We start from the raw sequence: 20,542 nt of genomic DNA on the forward strand, positions 1-20,542 counted from the left end.
TAGTATAATATAGTAATAATAATAATAATATGATGTAATTACTTTATTTCCGAATATATTATGAAGTGTTGCAATGTGTTTATTTCAGTATATTTTACAATAGAATATTTATTTGTAACATTTACAAATAACTTGACAGGAATGGAAGTTCACAGCAGTAATGTAGTGTACTGTTACTCTATTTGAAGTAGGTTGCATAATGTGTGAATGGCCAATATTTATTTAATGTTTTAAAAAAATATGAGATTATGATAGCCATGAGTATTTGCTGTTTGCACATTTCTCATGTTTCCTTTTTGCTGGTTAGCCGTAATTGGTGTATTGAGCGAGCAATCGAAGCGTTCCCTGTTTAGGCTGAAGCACTTTGTGAGTTTTCTGCAGTTAAACTGTTCCCACACACATCACAGCAGGGCAAGAGGTGCCTTGCTTTCTGTTTGCACAAGCAAAACATTTCATAAAAGACCTCGGAGTTAAGTGAATATCAGCGGTTTCATTGCGTGTTTGAACAGTTGTCTGTGTCGTAGTTTACAGAGGCTAAATGATTATAACTGCTGAAGTTATGAAGTCGGTGAAGAAATTATCTCTATCTCCTTCCTCCTTTATTGGCAAACAGGAACTTTGTGGTGCTGTTCCTGTTTTTTATTCTTTCTTGTTCTGCAATAAAACTAAAAAAGTGAAATGTATCTTTCTCTTTCTCTCTCTCTCTCTCTCTCTCTCTCATAAAATGTATTTAAAGCTGAAAATGGAAAGCTAATCCATGTTTAGCTAATCAGGAATAGTAATCAGGGATTACTGGTTTATTAATGTGTTTCTTAAGGAACCAAGTTTATAACTGAGGTTATGTGTTCCAATCCCAGGTGAGCCAATATTGTTCTACCTTTGACCTTTGAGGTGCTCATTGCCTCTGTAATATGTTTACCTGTATCAGTGGATAGTAGCCTATGTAAAAGTGCTTGTCTCATTGGATAAGGGTGTCTCCAGTCTTATCGGAAAACGGTTGTTGTGGACGTGCAGTTTTTTGTTTCAGTCTTGCGCTAAGCCGTCTGATTAAATTACTTAAACCAAGACCTTTCTGAAGATTTAATAGACTGGTTTAAAAAAATAAAAAAATACACATTCCAAAAAAAGGTGTACGGTTTGTAACGGTATCGATACGGTTCTTCTAGAAGGTTGATAGCCGTCAGTGTGATCACACTGTGCTGCTGACGGCATGAATTCTTCCTCGAGGGGAATTGTGGTGCATCCATCAGGCTTAAGACAGTGTGCAGATTCCCCATTACTGTACTATCCAGTTGTGTAATTACGCCATTTTACCAGAGCAATTACTACATTTGGCTCTCTAACACAAAGCCCATTCAGCTGCTGTGTAGCCTGCAACTTCTAATGCGGACATCGATTGACTATAGCTCACGCTAATGCTTTGAGACCGATTGCTGCTGATTAAGTACGCTGCTGCTCTGCCGGAGGTTTTGCTTTCTCCTTTTTAAAGCAAGGAGGGTGAAATCTGAGACGTTCGGACCGAGGAGCAATTTAAGAACAACTTTACGTCAGCATTTGGTTATCTTCCATCAGTGTCAGCCGTTTCTGCTGCCCTGTTGAATGGCTATTGAGCGGTTTGTTCCAGTATAATCTGTGAAGTTTGCAATGATGTATATTTCCAGTCAGGCCATATACATTACAGCTAGGGTACAGTGGTTTTTAAGGTGGATTCAACCCTAAATGCGTGAAAGTAATGCACGACTTTTTGTTTCTCTTTCAGTTCTGAACCAAGCAGACGATAGTTAGTGCTTCAGAATGTGTCTGTACAAAAACCGGCAGTCGGTTGGGAGTTTATTTCTGATTATTAAGTAAAATGCAGCTGAGCTTGTGTGGGCAGCTGTGGCCCTGCTGTGTGCCAGAAATGTGAACCTCTAAATACATAATTGGCTTAATTTTTAGGCTTAATTAATGCAGTTGACTATGAGCTGGAGTGGCTCTGTATCTCATTCTACTCCAGACACTTAATCAATTATCACACTGTGCAGTTAGCTGGGATGGAACAGAAAGCTGAAATGTTTTTTTTTGTTCCTCTTCCAGAACGAGCCCTGCCTACCCCTGCATTAATTGGGGCGGCAGGTCTATGCAAATTCTCTTTGAACATTCAGACACCAAATGGTCTAATCCCCCTCCCTCCCCTTTCTCCCTGTCTCCCCAGGCTCTGGACCAGGATCGAACTGCGCTCCAGAAGGTGAAGAAGAGCGTCAAAGCCATCTACAACTCGGGACAAGGTATGGACCCGGCCCGTCCAACGGGCCTGCGATGAAACGCCCTAAAGCCCCCTTCTCACAGGAACCGATCTCACCGCTAATATACAGTACTGTGCACAAGTCATAGGCACCCTAGACGTTATTATATACAGTACTGTGCACAAGTCATAGGCACCCTAGACGTTATTATATACAGTACTGTGCACAAGTCATAGGCACCCAGGAATTTATTATATACAGTAATGTGCACAAGCCATAGGCACCCAGGACTTTATTATATACAGTACTGTGCACAAGCCATAGGCACCCTAGACGTTATTATATACAGTACTGTGCACAAGTCATAGGCACCCTAGACTTTATTATATACAGTACTGTGCACAAGTCATAGGCACCCTAGACTTTATTATATACAGTACTGTGCACAAGTCATAGGCACCCTAGACTTTATTATATACAGTACTGTGCACAAGTCATAGGCACCCAGGACTTTATTATATACAGTACTGTGCACAAGTCATAGGCACCCTAGACTTTATTGTATACAGTACTGTGCACAAGCCATAGGCACCCTAGACTTTATTATATACAGTACTGTGCACAAGTCATAGGCACCCAGGACTTTATTATATATGGGTTTATTGAAGTGGGAGTCCGCTTTAGGGTACCGATACCGGGCCTCCAAACACAGCCTTCCACTGATTCCAACTGAAACCCAGCTAACAAACTCAGAATGTGCCATAACATTGCCACTACATTGCAGCAACATTGTTAGAATGGTTGGTGTTATGTAGCTGGGAGAGTGGGAGTAAGGGGATTGGAGTTGTTGCCTCGCGGCATATCCGTTGACAACCCAAATAGAAGTTTACTGTTTTATATTTTGCCTTTGATTATCCAAAACAAGCCTTTGATTATCCAAGCCTTTCCTAAGAGTCCATAGAAGGATCTTACCCGAGTGCCAAAAGGCCGCCAGTTGTTGTCGGTGAGATAAGCCCCTGCTTTGATCAGCGTAGCTCCCTACAGTGACGTGGGGAATAGCCTGTGCTAAACCTGTGGATGAGAAGGCTGAAGGAGGGCACTCTCTCCAGCTGTGGGGCCTTCTTGCCCGGGGTGCACGTATCACTGCAGTTAGCCGCGAGGCACAATTAGCTGTGCTGAACTGGTGAGAAAACGAAATCTTCCTTGTCAGGGCCATTTGCTCAGTTTGTTCCAGAACTTTCCCTGGTGCTCGTTTCCCAACATAAATGGACTTCCTCCAGGAAATTTTTTATTTCAGTCTCAATGAGATGTAAATTTCAAACCGTAATCAAAGGCAACTGTCGGCCATTTTGGACCAAATATAAAATACAGGAAGATGCCTCGTATTTCCCAATAATTTACTCCTATGTAGCTAACTTTACATTTCCTCGGGGTGTGTGTTGTGTTTTCTGTGTAAGGAGTGTAATACCTCGCTGTGTATCTGGTGGGGGGGGGGGGTGGGAGAGGCTCTTTCTTGCCTGTGTTCCTGTTTGTCCTCCCTCTACAGTGTCTTGGGCCCATAGGTCACGTCCCTAGGACGCTCTGCCGTAGTCCGAAAGCCACCAGCCACACGTTTTGGTTAGTAGCACCTGGAGCCGGTCCGCTGTGGGAATTAGCCTCGCCGTACCACAATAGCGAACACGACTTAATGGAAAAGCTGCACGCCAGCTGGCGTCGAGCTGCGGTCCGTACCGGCGGGCGAGCGGCGAATGTTTTCATTAGGCTGCGCTGGTTTCCCCTCGCCTTTGCGAGAACACACGCCATTTGTTTTCGGCGGCAAACAAAGCGGCGTTCTCATTAAAACCGACGTGGGCGTATAATGGACCGTGCGCCGCTGACTCCGGCTTCCAGAAGGAATTACACATTACGTCTCCCCCCCCCCCCCCCCCTTTTCGAGCGCGGGGTGCAGTTGTTTTACGGCGAGACGTGGCTCGTGAATTGCGGGGGAGTTGTAGCGGCGATGACAAACCCCAGGGTGATTTCAGCTAGAGTTGAATCGCTCCGAGCGACGGATTCTGCGTGTTTGTTTCTCTCCCCGCGTGCTGCCGAGGGATGTGTCACTAACCAAGGTTAAGAAAAGCCCGGGGAAGAAATACGGCTCTATTAAAACGCCATAAAAACCACTGTACCTGGTGAATCGCTATGCGTGACGTGCCAAGGCTGTTGTGAGCCATTTGCAGCTTATGGGATTGAAGCAGATAAGGCAGAGGCTTTAGAGCAGACCTGCCCGGCCCTGTTCCTGGAGATCTACCGTCCTTTAGGTTTCCACTCCAATCCTAACAAAGCACACCTCATTCAACGGCTAGAGCAGGGCTGCCCGGCCCTGTTCCTGGAGATCTACTATCCTGGAGGTTTTCACTCCAACCTTAACAAAGCACACCTCATTCAACAGCTAGAGCAGTGCTGCCCAACCCTGTTCCTGGAAATGTACTATCCTGGGGGTTTTCACTCTAACAAAGCACAAATCATCCAACAGCTAGAGATCTTATTGAGCTGCTAATCAGTCGAATAAGGAGTGCCAAACTAGGGTTGGAGTGAAAAGGGTACAGGAAGGTAGATGTCCAGGAAGCGGGGTGGGCAGCCCTGCTTGAAACTGATCATTGGCTTCAAAATGTATTTTGCTTCATTAGCAAGTGTGCTAATTGTGTCAGTAATCCATTGTCCAAGTCGGCCTCATCCCAAAGCTTTCTCTTCACTGTCATTCCAGTAACATCCTCTTTCTTCAAATAAAATCAGTGCTTGTGAATGACAACAACAGTATATATAATATCAGTAAATAGCTCTATGAGCTGCAGCTTTGAACACACAGTAAATGTGAGTGGAGAAGCTTCCAGAAAACCATGGTCTGAATTCTCGGCATGGAGGAAAAATGACTTTCATACAGGTCCATCACTGCTGGATGAAATTCCTGGGCCGGAGGACAAAATGATATATTATTATATCATATTATTCTTGAGACTGGGACAATAATATTTACCACAAGCTCACAGGCCAGTGCCCGCACCTCCTCCTCCAGGGCATAGGACAATGGGTCAGTGTTACAGTGCATTTCATTGTGCTTTCTGCCCTGGGCCTGCATATATAATTAACTTGAGGCTAACTCTGGTGCAGTTTTATTTGAATTGTGCATGGGCCCTGCTAAATAAGCAATAAACTACATTAAAGTAATAGTAATGCGAAGAAAGAAAAGCTAGCACAAAATACAAGGAGAATTGGCCATACATATTGATACAGTTAAATTCAGCACAATTCATTTTTTATTATTTAGAGTCAGAGAGCCTATCACCCACGCTGGCTGTATTGGTAACTTTCAAAGCTTGAGTAGTGCACTTCAGTGTGTTCGGTTCCAGTAACAGTCTCCATTAATCGGGATGATGGAAGAATCCTACTTTATTGGCTTGTCACTGCAGCCTGTCTGGGCCTGTAGACTGTAGTCTGCTTATATCCTCCACGGCTGCAGTGTGACCGTTATGAATCACCTGAAAGAGCAACCTCTCCCCGCCTGCACATCTTCAGTACACCTGGCTGTTGTGGTGATTAGCTGTCCAGTAGCGCCAGCCCTTTGTGTTCAGTGTGAACATCGTTATTTGCTTACCTCCTTTGACCCGGAGGAGACAACGGTGCGTTCTAGAGGGCATTCCAGGACTCTACAGTGCTCCCGTTTTTTGAGCATTTGAAAAGCGATGTGTGCTAACTGGAAAACTACTAATTGCATTGGTGTTCTACTTAGGAGCACATATTCTCCTTGGGAAAAAAAAAAAAAAAACTACAATGAAGCCCAGCGTCTCCCCCCCCCCTCCTTATTGTTGTGAATTAGTGACATGCTGCAGCGCTGTCTACATCAGGGATTATGGGAATGAGGAGGTCCAGGCTGAAGATGACCTATGACCCCTGTGTGTACACATATAGCCGGAGGCGCTGGTGTGTGGGTGTGGCCTGCGCTATGGTTGGTCGCAGGGGGTTGGGGGGTGGGGGAAGGGTGTGTGGTCCTGTTTGGGGATTATAGGCTTTCCTGAGTGGGCGTTGGGACTTTTTACTCTCTCCGTTATCTTTGAGAATGGTCGGGTCAAGTGCCGCGGTGGCGCACGGCAGAGGCGTCACCAAACGCCGGTCCTGCCAAAGCCGGGTGTGAGGGAGCGGCGTGACTGGGCTGCCAGTCTGAGGGTGGGGGGAGGGGGACTCGGCATGGAGGATCACCGCGTACGAAAGCACCCTGATCGTCCCGGAATCACGGGCCGGTGCGCGAGACGTTGCGGCTCGAAGAAGGCGCGTCGACCTCCTTCGTGTCGTAAAATAATTGACGAAGCGGTGACATTGAAGTGCCCTTGTACAAACATTAATGCCTTTGGGATTCATGTTTTCACTGTCTCAACTAACATGGTCGATTGAAATAAACAGGGTACAATTGGCAACCAGATTGAGAGAAAATGGGAAGTCGGAAACAAATTTGTAAGAGAGTGGTTGGGTCGTTGTGATTTGTGGGTGTTCTCCAGTTCAGTTCTGTTGAGCGGTTCATGACTGTAGAAGATTGTCCTCTCTGGTGTCGAGCTACAAGGCTGTGCCATTGTCTCAGCCCTGAGGATATTCTTGTGATGTAGTCTAAATATAGACTCCTCCAGTCCTGTAGGGCTGGGTTCATCTCACTGCAGAGGGATATCTGATGATATCTGTGGGGGGGTTCCCCAAATGTATGAGTCCCCAGAAAAGTAGCCAGCTAGGTGTGTTGGTGTCGGGGGAGAGAAAATGTCCGTCGACATAATTTTTGGCAAAACCTTAGATACATGACTAAAAGTAGCAAAGACAGCCGTCGCCTGGGGAACATGTATTTGTCCTCTGTTATTATGCTGGGACTGGGGTGTTGTGATCAGGCAGTCATGTCTGTTACTGCATGGGGGGGCACCCATGCATTCTGCCCTCTAACCAAAGCAGACAGCCCACATCTGCAATGTCCCTTTGCTTTGATGGACTTCATTTTTTGTACCATTTACTAACATAAACTGATATTGTATGTAATGTCATTTTTGTTTCTGCTACTCTTTGCATGAGGTGATGGAATCTTTCACTGTTTGCCTCATTTGACCGAAGCGGTCATGTGAGTCAGTAATGTAACCTCGCATAACCTGCAGTACATTTCACTTTGTTTCTTTTTACAGGGGTAGCGCTCTCTCATCAGCGTGATTCTCAGCCACCCGTTAGCCAGTGGCCGAATCAACAGGCGGAGACATTTTGTAGACAGACGCTAATGGTGCTTAGCATGTCATTGTGCTTTTCTAATTTTGTGACAGTTTGGTGATTATTTGCTTGACGCTACTGAATTGGCACCATAAACACCACAGTGGGCTCCAGTAGCAGCTCGTGCTATAGAAAGTGAGCCCTCTGCTGGTCACAGTGGGCATTGACACGTTTGTGTGTTGCCGTTTTATTTTTCTCTCTTAAGAGGAAGGGTGACCAAACAATGTCACTCGGCCGAGGAAAAGGGACAAACGAAGGTTGTAGAATCAAACCCAAGCAGTTTTAGCAGTGGTGAAAGAGTTTCCTCCAGGGCATGTCCTCCGGTGAACGATGCTAGTCTCTGGTCTGAGCTCTACGTGACTGTGAAAACAATAAGAACCGTAATGGTTATGGTTGGACTGCTGCGGTCTTGGTCATCCTATTCCTCGCCCTTTCTCCCAATGCAGCCACTGGCAGCGTGTGTGAAACCACACCGCCCTAACATTTTTGGAGGGTGTGGATGGCTGACTCTTAGTGTGGCCTGCACTGTGGTTGGTTGCGGGGATGGTCGATCATAAAGCCTCTGTTTGAATTGTTTTAAGGGATGGCTCTTCCACTGCTATGCTGTGTAGGAATTAGCTTAACATTACGACAGATGTTGAAATGGAAGATTCAAATGAGATATTTCTAGACTGAAAGGATAAGCTGGGTTAAAAATGGAATTGGACTGCTTGATAAGACTATAGTATGCACTGTCTGTAAATACAAATCTGAACCAAAGCAGTCAAAGCCCAGGGAACATAAAGGGAACACAATGCAGGTGAATGTGTTCATTGTTCAGTGTAAATATTTGTAACATTTTTATGGTCCTGTGTGCCGGTCTGGAATGTGGGCATGTACCATGGTCTGTAGTCCTTGAAAGGAAAGGGTGCTCGCTCCACAGGTCTGAAACACGTGTGCGTGCTGTGTTATTCGCTCCTCACTCACCCCCCTTCCCGCCCGGATTTCCCCTCTTATCTCCAGAGCACGTGCAGAATGAGGAGAACTACGCACAAGCGCTGGACAAGTTCGGCGGCAACTTCATCACCCGGGACAACCCCGACCTGGGCACCGCCTTCGTCAAGTTCTCCACGCTCACCAAGGAGCTGTCCTCGCTCCTCAAGAACCTGGTGAGACCAGCGCCTCCTGCTGGCCGTTTCCAGCACGCGCTCTTGTGACGACTGAACAATTCCCCACCCCCACCCCCACCCCTGTTTGGTTTTAGTAGCCAGATGTTTGGAACAGAGAAGTGAACTGGAATGGAGAGTAGTGGGCTGTGATGGAGAAGTGGTTTGCTTTTGACCTGGGGTTCGTGTTGGAGGGGGAAGTCTGAAATGCAGTGTTGGCCAAGAATGGAGAGTTGGTTTCTAATGTGGCGGTGGTTTTGAATGGTGCGCTAGCACAAGTACAGAATACAGTAGTGGTTCAGAATTGCGTAGCGGTTTAGGATGGAGAAGTGGTTTCGAACAGAGTGGAAGTAAGGTGTTTAATTCCCATCTTGGCCGCTCTGTCTAACTGAAGTGTTACATGAAGGTCAATAGCCTTTGGATCCCTGGGAAATGCCACTTAGCGGTTCGGGAGTGGGAAAAGAAGTATACGTAACAACACAGAACTGTGGAAAACATTCATATGAAGCTGTTTGGAAGATAGTGAGCGCGGTCAAACGGTGGCACCTCATTGGTGTCAGACAGGAACAGGCTTTCTGGCCCGGCCTGGTTTAGTCGTGACTCCGGGGAGCAAAACCTCTGCTGTGTGATCCTCACTCTGAGCCAAGTCAGTGCTGTGTCTTGTGTGTGAGTGTGTGTGTGTGTGTGTGTGTGTATATGTGTGTGTGTATGTGTGTGTGTGTGTGTGTGTGTGTGTGTGTGTAGCATTTGGGAACTCGTGGGAGGTATTCCCTGGGGTTAATAATTCATCAGGGAAATTGCATGTGGGATGAAATAATCCTTAAAAATGTTGTTTGAGGCCCCGGATATACTATTGATTCCTTCCTCTACTGTCTCTTCATGTGACTCTTTGCCTTTGACAAAGATGATGGCATTTTGTCATAAATTCACACCCACAGACCCACAGGGGTAGCCGAGCTCCCTACCACCTGCCCGTGACTGCCTGTGTGCTGGCAGTGAGCGAGTGAGCGATGTGGTCCTTCTTCCCCTGGGCTGAAAACCTTATCAGTCACTGTCGGGCTGCAGTGGGGGACGCCACAGAGAGGCTGGCTTTCTGAGAGCTCGCTGCACGGTCGACGGCTACACGGCCGGTCTAGGGTGGAGGCAGCTCTCGCTAAAAGCAATCCTTAGCTGAAAACAGGAAGCTTCTCCCTCCCTCTTTCTCTCTCTCTCTCTCTCTCTCTCTCTCGTACGCATCATCTATAGTTAGACACGCCACAGTTAAGTGGGGTAAAGAATGAAGCCTGTGTTTGTGGTGACAGGCACGCAGGAAGTGCCTTATAGACACCGTGGCAGGAATGACCTTTGAGAAATGGAAAGCGCGCTCTTATTTTGACAGCCTGCATCTCATCAACTGGTGAGAAATATGCAGTGGACCCTTCTCGCGGAGGAAGATGTTATTTTGACCCCGCGGTTGCAGCATACCAGTGTTTAGGTCGTCTGCGGAAGGTTTTTTTTGGTTTTTTTCTTCCCCAAATTGCGGGTGTGAAGCGAAGCTGGCCGACACCCCGGTGTGATGATTTCGTAAAAAAAAACAGACAGGAGGACGGAGAGGGAACGCCAGCGGTTCTTCTGCCTAGATTTAGCACAGCGGTGCGGCCAGCTGTCCGCGCTAGCCAGCCGGAGATCGATCTTTCTTTCATAGCGGCAGCAGTAAAGCAACTCATTACGGGCTATTAGGCCGTATTCGGCCCAAGTGACGCAGAGCCTTCCCTCCCCGGCCGATAATTTGGGAAGCCCAGCCCGCTGTCTGAGCCCTGGGCCCTTCCGCGGTCAAACTGAGCCCTGGGTGAGGAGAAGAAATATTACGCCCCGTCTCCCCTTGTGAAACGTTTTCCTTCAGCGGGCCGCTTTAAAACTTTTAACGTGACTGCTGAACCGAAGATTACACACCTTCCTACAAGACCCGGGCAGTCGTAGTTCACTTTTTAGTTTCCCCCAATTGCTGCCGCTCCAGTACTGGAATAGGGGCGAATGGAGGAACGTTGTGGAATTTGGAAGGGATCTGGAAGTTACCCAGCAGAAGTTTCTGCTGGATATCCTACGGGGATAAGCTTGGGCCTCCACTGAAGCACTGCGGCTGACATCGTTAGCATATCTAGCATAGCATTGTAAGCATGTCTTCTCTCTCTGCTTCTCCTCGTAACTCTGTTCACATTAACCCCGTCATTGTGGGGATCGATGTGCCTTACATAAGTTAGTTCGCTCCAAACTCAATTGCAATTCATGAAGAATAAAGGGCTTGTAATTGTTTTTCATTTGACACTGCCAGAGTCTAATGAGCTGTGGTGTACTCTCTTAATGCAATATTGTGTCAGGAACACTTTCATGTTTCAAATAATTAACGTTCCATATTCATTTAAGGACTTTTAATCAGTCAAATAAGTTCAGTCAACTAATGCTTTTCTAGAGTATTCTGTGGCAAATTATTATTCTGTGGCAATTGCAGTCAATGAAGTCTTCAATTCGGGTTTTTACTACTATTTTTTCACTTCATAAAATTGAGGCCAAGTTTTTGAAATTGTATCTCTATTTGATATTCCCAGAAGTCGGGGCAGCTAAGTAAGGAGTTTCTCGTGGCCTCTTTACATTTCTGCACTGCTCTCCTCCCATCCAAAGACTGATCCCACTTCGCCCTGTTAGTCATCAGCACTCAGTGTGGAGCTGACCTGAGGCCACTGCTTGAGCTGCCTCGGTCAGTGAGTAGAGGGCTGATTCAGGGGTAGGGTCAATTCAGGGCCAGATTCAGTGGTATAGTGCCAGTTCAGGGCTAGACCCGCATTTGGCCTTGGGCTTGTGGCATAGGGCTAGATTCAGTGGTGTAGGGCCGATTCAATTGTATATTAAGTGGCATAGGGCAGATTCAAGTGTATTTAGATTGAGTGGCTTAGGGCAGATTCAAAGCTAGTTTCAATAGCATAGGTTCGGTTCACGGCTAGTTTCAGTAGCATAGGGTCAGTTCAAGGCTAGTTTCAGTAGCATAGAGTCGGTTTAGGGCTAGTTTCATTACATTACATTATTATTGCCATTTTGGCAGACGCTCTTATCAAGAGCGATGTACAGTTGATTAGACTAAGCAGGAGGCAATCCCCCCCTGGAGCAATGCAGGGTTAAGGGCCTTGCTCAAGGGCCCAACGGCTGTGCGGATCTTATTGTGGCTACACCGGGATTAGAACCACCGATCTTGCGTGTCCCAGTCATTTACCTTAACCACTACGCTACAGGCCGCCCCGTTTCAGTATCATAGGTTCAGTTCAGGGCTGGATTGAGTGGTTTAGGGCCGATTCATGGCCACGTTCGCTGGCGTGACAGAGGGGAACTGACCTTTACTGAGGTAGTGACCTTTACCGCCCTCTGGCCCCCAAAGCGCTGATGTGGGCGACGAACGCCCCTGTAGCGGGAAGTCCCACAGGATGTGTTGCTATTGGTGACAGAGTGGGTTATCACCGGGCAGCCTCTGCAGGAGGGGATTGTGGGATTTCCCTCTCTGTGGTAATCAGGAAGTCTCAGGGCCAGGGATTCTAAGAATAAATGCATAGAAAATAAATAAAAAGAATAATAACTCTAATAATGGGAGAGGCAGAAATGCACCCTGGACAGGTCACCAATCCATCGCAGGGTGCACACGCACCATACTTACTGCCCTTCTTCCTGGGAAAAGCACTGTACCACCCCAGTGCTGTAGTACAATTGCATTGTAAATAGTATTTCTGTATTATAGCAGCAATGTACACACAATATTCCTTTTTTGTTGAGCCTGTGAGTTTTCCCCTGATTCATTAGTTGAGTTCAGTGCAGATTCATTACAGCTTTACAGAGTGTTCCCGTGAGCAGAGTGTGTGTGAATCAGATGAGTTGTGTGTGTGTGTGTGTGTGTGTGTGAATCAGATGAGCTGTGTGTGTGTGTGTGTGTGTGTGTGTGTGTGTATGTGTGTGTGTGTGTGTGAATCAGATGAGCTGTATGTGTGTGTGTGTGTGTGTGTGTGTGAATCAGATGAGCTGTATGTGTGTGTGTGTGTGTGTGAATCAGATGAGCTGTATGTGTGTGTGTGTGTGTGTGTGTGAATCAGATGAGCTGTATGTGTGTGTGTGAATCAGATGAGCTGTATGTGTGTGTGTGTGTGTGTGTGTGACTCAGATGAGCTGTATGTGTGTGTGTGTGTGTGTGTGTGTGTGTATGACTCAGATGAGCTGTATGTGTGTGTGTGTATGTGTGTGTGTGTGTGTGTGAATCAGATGAGCTGTATGTGTGTGTGTGTGTGTGTGAATCAGATGAGCTGTATGTGTGTGTGTGAATCAGATGAGCTGTATGTGTGTGTGTGTGTGTGTGTGTGTGTGTGACTCAGATGAGCTGTATGTGTGTGTGTGTGTGTGTGTGTGTGTGTGTGACTCAGATGAGCTGTATGTGTGTGTGTGTGTGTGTGTGTGTGTGTGTGTGTGTGTGTATGTGTGTGTGTGTGTGAATCAGATGAGCTGTATGTGTGTGTGTGTGTGTATGTGTGTGTGTGTGTGTGTGTGTGTGTGTGTGAATCAGATGAGCTGTATGTGTGTGTGTGTGTGTGTGTGTGTGAATCAGATGAGCAGTGTGTGTGTGAGTGTGTGTGTGTGTGAGTGATGAGCAGTCTGCTGATGTTCAGGTGGGTGTAGCCCCTAGTGCTCACATTAGATGGCATTCTGACAGGTGAGGAGGCGCGTGTTTTCAGCTGAAATGTGGCATTCCTGGCAGGTGTGATGGCACGTCAGCGCGTCAGGAGGTAAAACACTGTGAGCAACGTTCACAGTTATCAGCAGGCCTGGCAGAGCAGACCTAGACGCAACACAGGCTGGGAATTCTGCAAATGCACAGCACACAAGTTTGAGGACATTTTCTACCTGCTAACTCTTGGATTTTGGTTTTCACTGTGTGATTATCACTGGGATTAGTTGTTCCTCTATTGGTGGGATAGTCTTTCCTTTGAGGGGGTTGGGTTGGGAAGTCTTGATACTGTCTGGCTGCAGGTTGGCTGTACTTTTAAAACAGGGCTACCCAACCATGTTCCTGGAGACCTACCACTCTGCGGGTTTTCACTCCAACCCTAACAAAGCACACCTCTTACAACAGCTGGTTGAAGCTCATTGAGCTTCTAATCGGATGAACCAGTTGTGCCACATTCAGGTTGAAGTGAAAATCTACAAGATGGTAGATCTCCAGGACCACGGTTCTGTGATATGTTTGAGTATTGAGAGTATTTTACCGTGATTGAGACAGACTAAAACCTCCAAGCTGCACTGGTGTGCGGCAATCAGGGGCATTGACATCACTTCCTCCTTAGCGGTCTGTCCCGGGTTAATGCGGTCTGTCCCGGGTTAATGCGGTCTGTCCCGGGTTAATGCTGTCTGTCCCGGGTTAATGCAGTCTGTCCCAGGTTAATGCGGTCTGTCCTGGGTTAATGCTGTCTGTCCCGGGTTAATGCAGTCTGCCCCGGGTTAATGCTGTCTGTCTCGGGTTAATGTGGTCTGTCCCGGGTTAATGCAGTCTGTCCCAGGTTAATGCGGTCTGTCCCAGGTTAATGCAGTCTGTCCCGGGTTAATGCTGTCTGTCTCGGGTTAATGTGGTCTGTCCAGGGTTAATGTGGCCTGTCCCAGGTTACAGGGTCTGTCCCGGGTTAATGCAGCCTGTCCCAGGTTACAGGGTCTGTCCTGGGTTAATGTGGCCTGTCCCAAGTTACAGGGTCTGTCCTGGGTTAATGTGGTCTGTCCTGGGTTAATGGGGTTCGTCCTGGGTTAATGCAGCCTGTCCTGGGTTAATGTGGTCTGTCCTGGGTTAATGGGGTTCGTCCTGGGTTAATGCAGCCTGTCCTGGGTTAATATGGTCTGTCCTGGTTAATGCAGCCTGTTCTGGGTTAATGTGGTCTGTCCTGGGTTACAGGGTCTGTCCCAGGTTAATGGGGTTTGTCCTGGGTTACGGGGTCTGTCCTGGGTTAATGTGGTCTGTCCTGGGTAATGTGGCCTGTCCCAGGTTACAGGGTCTGTCCCGGGTTAATGGGGTTTGTCCTGGGTTACGGGGTCTGTCCTGGGTTAATGTGGCCTGTCCTGGGTTAATGCGGCCTGTCCCTGTAGTGGAGTTCACTGCCACATCTGACTGACCCACACCCTGTCCACAGCTCCAGAGCCTCAGCCACAATGTGATCTTCACCCTGGACTCGCTGCTGAAGGGGGACCTCAAGGGAGTGAAGGGGGTAAGATCAGGGGTCCTCTAACCCCGTTTGCCAGATCATCAGCCCCTGCCCCCCTCAGATGGAACGGCTAGCTTTGACATACACACATATACCCACTCACTGAAAAATGTTTGAAGGACTCACAAATGTAAATGTCAGAGAAGCAGCCTTTAATCCAAGTCTGCGAGTTAGCAAGTTTCCTCCTCGTTGATGTGGGCCAGCCTCTTGATTGGCCGGCCGAGGCCCTTGTTATTCCCCGTACGGCCAATCAATTTAGCGTGTTTCCTGTCCGTGAGTGACATGCCCTTTAAGTAGTGCTCACACTGGGGCACTCGCTCGTCAATTCTGCAGTATCTTCTGAAAAAAATGTTTTTTTCATATTTTTTGGGTTTTGTGTGAGCGGCAGTGGGATGGCTGGGGAAAAATGTATTTGCAAATTAATAGGCTGTGGTATTACCGTAATTATATTCTTTAGAAAAGCCTGTAATAAGAAAGTATAGAAAATAATTAATGATAAATATTCATGTGGTGGGGGCCTTAATATACCGTCATATAGAATGAATGCCATTGTAAGCTGAGCAGAATATAAATACCTAATACAACATATACCCCCCTGCTAAACACTGTGCCTACCTGAGAATGACGAAGCATAATTACTATGGGGAAAGATGTAAAGAAAATGAAATCTCAGCTTCCTTATGCCTTATTGTACGATAACACTGAGGGTTTTACTTGCTTAAACACACGCATCATTTATATTTGCCACTAGCTCAATATTATTCTTATGGTGTTAGAAGCCGGGGAATTTGTTTTTTAATTGGCTATTGATTTAACTTCCTATTTGGGCTAGAACACTAGTTTTTAAATGGGTTTAATGTCAAACACCTCTACTGCGTAAGTATGTGTGTGTAATGCATTTGCCATAGTTAGCCAATTTCTTGGGGAAAAAAATGACTAAACAAATGAAGAATATGGTTTGAATGCAAAATCTGTCATTCCTGGAGTCATCAGCAGACTTGGTTAGAAAGCAGCAATACATCATTGCAAATTAAACCAATAGATTATTTTTTTTATGGAAGCAACTTTCGATAAAATACATTAGTTGTGTATTCCTCTGCCATTTGCTAATTCCCGGGTTTTACCCCATCCTCAGGATATCAAGAAGCCGTTCGATAAGGCGTGGAAGGACTACGAAGCCAAGTTGTAAGTGTTGGACGTGTCTGAGTGAGTGGGCGTTGGGTGGAAACTGTGGCTTTGTCTCTCAGCAGCAGGTTGTACGGTGCCATTTCCATACGCTGGGGGCTACATGCTATCGGCAGCACTTGATCTCACACCATATTCAGCTTCTCTCACACCATCTCACATGCATCGTGCAAAAAATAAGGTTCAAAGATATTAGGCTGCTGAGGACGCATTTTGTATGCTAAGATGGGCCGTTGTTTGTGTTTGCGTGACTGAATGTATTACAGAGGTGGAAAAAAAACATTTTGTTGTTCCGAGCCAGGAGGGAGAACTAATTAGTAGAATCAGCTGGCTGTGTTCATGGGGGGAAGAAACACATGGCAGGACTTTTTTTGACCCCTGAACTTTACACCTCTTGATTACAAAGAGGGTAGCTGGAGGAATTCAGTTGTTAATGTCTGGCAGGCCATGGCTATGATTGATTGATTACTGGCCTAAAGCAATAGCCAAACAGAATCAACCTTGACCCATCTGGGTGGGAGGGGTTTAACTTGTTAAGGTGTTAGAATGTATGTAATTAGAGTGTTTTTAACTGAACATTCTAATGCTGATGTCACAATCACTGCTGGTGATTGAAAGCAGTTGAGTTCTAGAACACTGACTGAGAATAAAATAAAATAAAATAAAATAAAAATAAAAAAACATTCTGAAAAACCTCTGCAGGGGGTTAATAGCCGCCCAACATTCCCACAGGGGGGTGCCGTGACCCCACAGGTCTGTCATCAGTGACACGTCCTTCTCCTCGAAGCTCTGTGTGAACCATGGCTTGCAGCTAAGTGCATGGGAGGACTGTAGTTCCCCTGGTTTGACTCTACATTGGGGGATACATTTTCTTCTTTTTTTTAAGATGAAAATTGTTTCTAAATTATTTGGCTCTGTGCTGTGTTTTATTTGGATTATGGTTAGCATACTGTATGATTTGGACGGGTCATTCACAAACAGGCTCAAAAGCACAGTGCTAACAGTTCAGCTCTTATCTGCAGGACACATATTTGCTCTTCTCTTATTGAGATTGGCATGAGCACGGAACTCATTTTCAGTAGTGTAACAGATAAACGATGAAGTGTCAGCCCCTTTATTTTTCATTAAAGTGAGTGAAAAGCGCACAGGTAGGCAATACATTTCTTACTACCTCCGGAAAATGAGACTAGAATTGTAAACGGTGAACTCCGCCACTATATGAGTTATTCAGTATGAATGAAGCTGTCGGTGTTCCCGGGAACGCCCTGTGCTGCTGAGAGTGCCCCACCCCCCCTAATTCCGGGGTTTTCCGGACGATTCCAGCACGAAGATCGAGAAGGAGAAGCGGGAGCACGCTAAGCAGCACGGGATGATCCGCACGGAGATCACCGGCGCCGAGATCGCCGAGGAGATGGAGAAGGAGCGCCGGCTCTTCCAGCTGCAGATGTGCGAGGTGAGCGCGGGGTCAGAGGTCAGTGCGGGGTCAGAGGTAGGATGCAGTGCTCATGGAGTCATGAGCGAAGTCATTTTAATGTGGGGATTAGTCACAGGAAACAGCCGCTTTTTGTTTGTATTACAGCTGGTGTTGGGGTATGGGCAGATTGCAAGCAAAGTGCGAACACAGACTAGGAAGAATTAAGATTATAGTTTTTGTTTTTTTTTAAGATATTTTTTAGGCCTTTTTCAGCTTTATTGGACAGTATATAGTATAGAGAGACAGGAAGAATGGGAGCGAGAGAGAGGGCAAGACATGCGACAAATGTCGGACGGTCGGATTCAAACCGCCGACGTCGCGGCTCGCAATGAGCATGCGGTCAGTGCTCTGCAGGCTGCGCCACCGAGACACCCATTAAGATTATAGTTTGACACCTGCTCAAAGTGGAGCAGAGCTGCACTGAGAATAGTAACTTCCTGCTCAACTGCTCTATTTGTACAAAGATCATTTGATATTTTTTCTTCATAACTTGATGTCTGCACTTATCTGCTCCTTCTGTAAACGTGGAAGGCTGGTTGCAGTTTGCATTTTGTGCAATTATGTAAAACATGGAGGCATCCCTGCTGAATAAACCCCAGCTCAAGCTAGGTTTTGAAACACCTGGTAGCTGGTTGACCAGCTGCCAGCTCAGACAAGCCACCAGCACTAGCTGGTTGACCAGTTCTAATCCAGCTAGACCATCTTTGTAAAAAGTTGAGGCTCACAATATGAAAGCTTTGGGGCCAATAATTGAATGAGCAATGCCAATCCCTGCTGTAAAATTCAGCATCTTTATGACCAGCTTTGTGACCTGGTGAAGCTGGTCATAAAGATGCTGAATTTTACAGCAGGGATTGGCATTGCTCATTCAGTTATTGGCCCCAAAGCTTCCATATTGTGAGCCTCAACTTTTCATAGATCACTAATGGTGTCTTATTGTCCCTGTCCTGCGTATTTGGTCGTGCAGTACCTGATCAAAGTCAACGAAATCAAGACCAAGAAGGGGGTGGACCTTCTCCAGAACCTGATCAAGTATTACCACGCACAGTGCAAGTGAGTAGCCCCGGGCTGGCCCAGCACCTGACACACGTCCTGCTTCCTGTTCCTGCATCTGCTCCTCACTTGCCTGAGAAGCAGGGGGGTGGTGGTGGGGTTGGGGGAGGGGTCGGGGTGTGGCGGTAGGGTAGGGTAGCAGGTGTGACCTGCGCCCACAGAGGTTTCACATTCAGTATGAATACTCTGCCTCTGCTGTACGGTAACATTGAGTGACATTGTTAGGCAGTGTTTTGTATAGCTTGCTGATTTCCTGGAAAGGGGCAAGTCTCAGGTGCGGGGTTGAGGGAACAGACTCAGAACAGAACATGAACATTACTTGGGGGTATTTTTGGGATTGCTGTGGGCACGGCTGTGGGTCGGGGCGAGTAGACTGGCTGCTGTTTCGCTCTCAGCTGCGTCGTGCTGAGCCGGTCGCTGGCGCTATATAAAGGCCATGAAGGAACCTGCAATTGTGCGGTTTCCCGCTGTCGCCCTCACCCAGACGTTTTTGCCTCCGAAGCATGTCCTGTAGCTTGCGGAATGCCCCTTTCTGTGTCCGCGGTCATTTTAGAGATCATACCGATTTTAGAAAATCTAATCTGACAAAATGCCTCATGGATAGAACACCACATTGGATTTTGTGTTGTGGATATTCCCAACTCGGGAAAGTCAGCTGAGATTCCCGGAATTCGCCGCAAGGTCACATTCTGCAACTCTTAAACTCAGAGAATCGGCGTCAGCTTGGGGTTCCAATCGAGACTCATGTCAAGCCCATCATGGAGCATGGGAACAGGGCATGCTGGGTAATTCCACGGAAGCGATCCTCATGATATTGAACCGTAACCCCCAGGGGTCTTATTCATAGTCCTTAATCATAGTCCTAAATCAATATTTAACTGGAGCCGATTAATAACACGAGGGAAGGGCTTTTTCTGCAGATGTGGGAGTCCTTCGTGAGGAGGGTGAGATGGACTGGTTTGAGAGGAATGTGTGATGACGCCTAGGCCCGCGGTAGAGCGGGCAGGATGGTGTCGTCCGCGGGGAGGAGGGAGGCGTCTCAAAGTGACGCGTCACCCTGGCTGTTGCCGGGCAGGGAGTCTCTCTCTCACGCAGCGGGGCTCACGCAATGAATGATCTACTCTGCGGGTTAGAGAGAGAGAGAGAGAGAGAGAGGAGAGAGGAGAGAGGAGAGAGAGAGAGAGAGTTACAAACATACACGCACATGCACTCTCATCCTATCTTGAGTGGGAAAAATACCATTAGTCTGCACATGTTAATATATGAACCCAAAATATAAGGAATATGTGTTATCAAATTGCACTGCATAGTATGGGCAATTGTCATCACTTTCATATATTATTATATTTGTCCGGTAGGTTGTTTTTTAAATACATTTTAAACTTATCCTGAGTGCTGATTAAGATACTTCAACCTTCACAAACAGGTCTCAGCCAATCATCTGTGCTCACTGGAGTCAGGTGGTGTGCAACAGACTGCAGCCAATCAGCTGTGATCCCTGGTGTCAGGTGGTGTCGGCAAACTGCAGCCAATCAGCTGTCATCACCAGAGTCAGGTGGTGTCAGCAGACTGCAGCCAATCAGTCGTGCTCACCGGAGTCAGGTGGTGTGCAGCAGACTGCCACAGCAGCAGAAAGCCGACAGCAGATCCTTTTAGCCGGTCCGGTGGCCTGTGTGTTACAGATTTACTGCAAGCCCTTGAAATCCATCAGGATGATGGAGCTTTGACACTTTTTTTTGCTTGGCAGGCAGGGGTTAGGAAGAATAAGTGTCTCTCCAGGAACATGGGAGCAATCCGTTTTCTATTCAGTTTGGTGCTTTTCCCTTGAACGTGCGCTTGTTTCTCCCCGTTCCTGTCTCCACAAAGACGGCCAGGCTAACACAAACCATTCTCACAATGTTTCCGCCATGTTGTGGCAGTGTTGTAACATAATCT

The 20,542-nt window shown here is 46.9% G+C and overlaps 1 protein-coding gene across 2 annotated transcripts in view; it reads left to right on the top strand.

Moving 5' to 3' along the window:
• Nucleotides 1-20,542, top strand: part of asap1a (ArfGAP with SH3 domain, ankyrin repeat and PH domain 1a) — a 110,913-nt gene that overhangs the window by 48,815 nt on the left and 41,556 nt on the right. For both annotated transcript variants that reach the window (XM_061255916.1, XM_061255917.1), the window contains exons 4-9: nucleotides 2,195-2,267; nucleotides 8,499-8,644; nucleotides 14,824-14,898; nucleotides 16,031-16,080; nucleotides 17,404-17,533; nucleotides 18,522-18,607. In XM_061255916.1, coding sequence (XP_061111900.1) covers nucleotides 2,195-2,267; nucleotides 8,499-8,644; nucleotides 14,824-14,898; nucleotides 16,031-16,080; nucleotides 17,404-17,533; nucleotides 18,522-18,607 — 560 coding nt within the window. The remainder of the gene's footprint in view (nucleotides 1-2,194; nucleotides 2,268-8,498; nucleotides 8,645-14,823; nucleotides 14,899-16,030; nucleotides 16,081-17,403; nucleotides 17,534-18,521; nucleotides 18,608-20,542) is intronic.

Source organism: Conger conger, chromosome 9, assembly GCF_963514075.1.
Source record: "Conger conger chromosome 9, fConCon1.1, whole genome shotgun sequence".
Taxonomy (NCBI): Eukaryota; Metazoa; Chordata; class Actinopteri; order Anguilliformes; family Congridae; genus Conger; species Conger conger.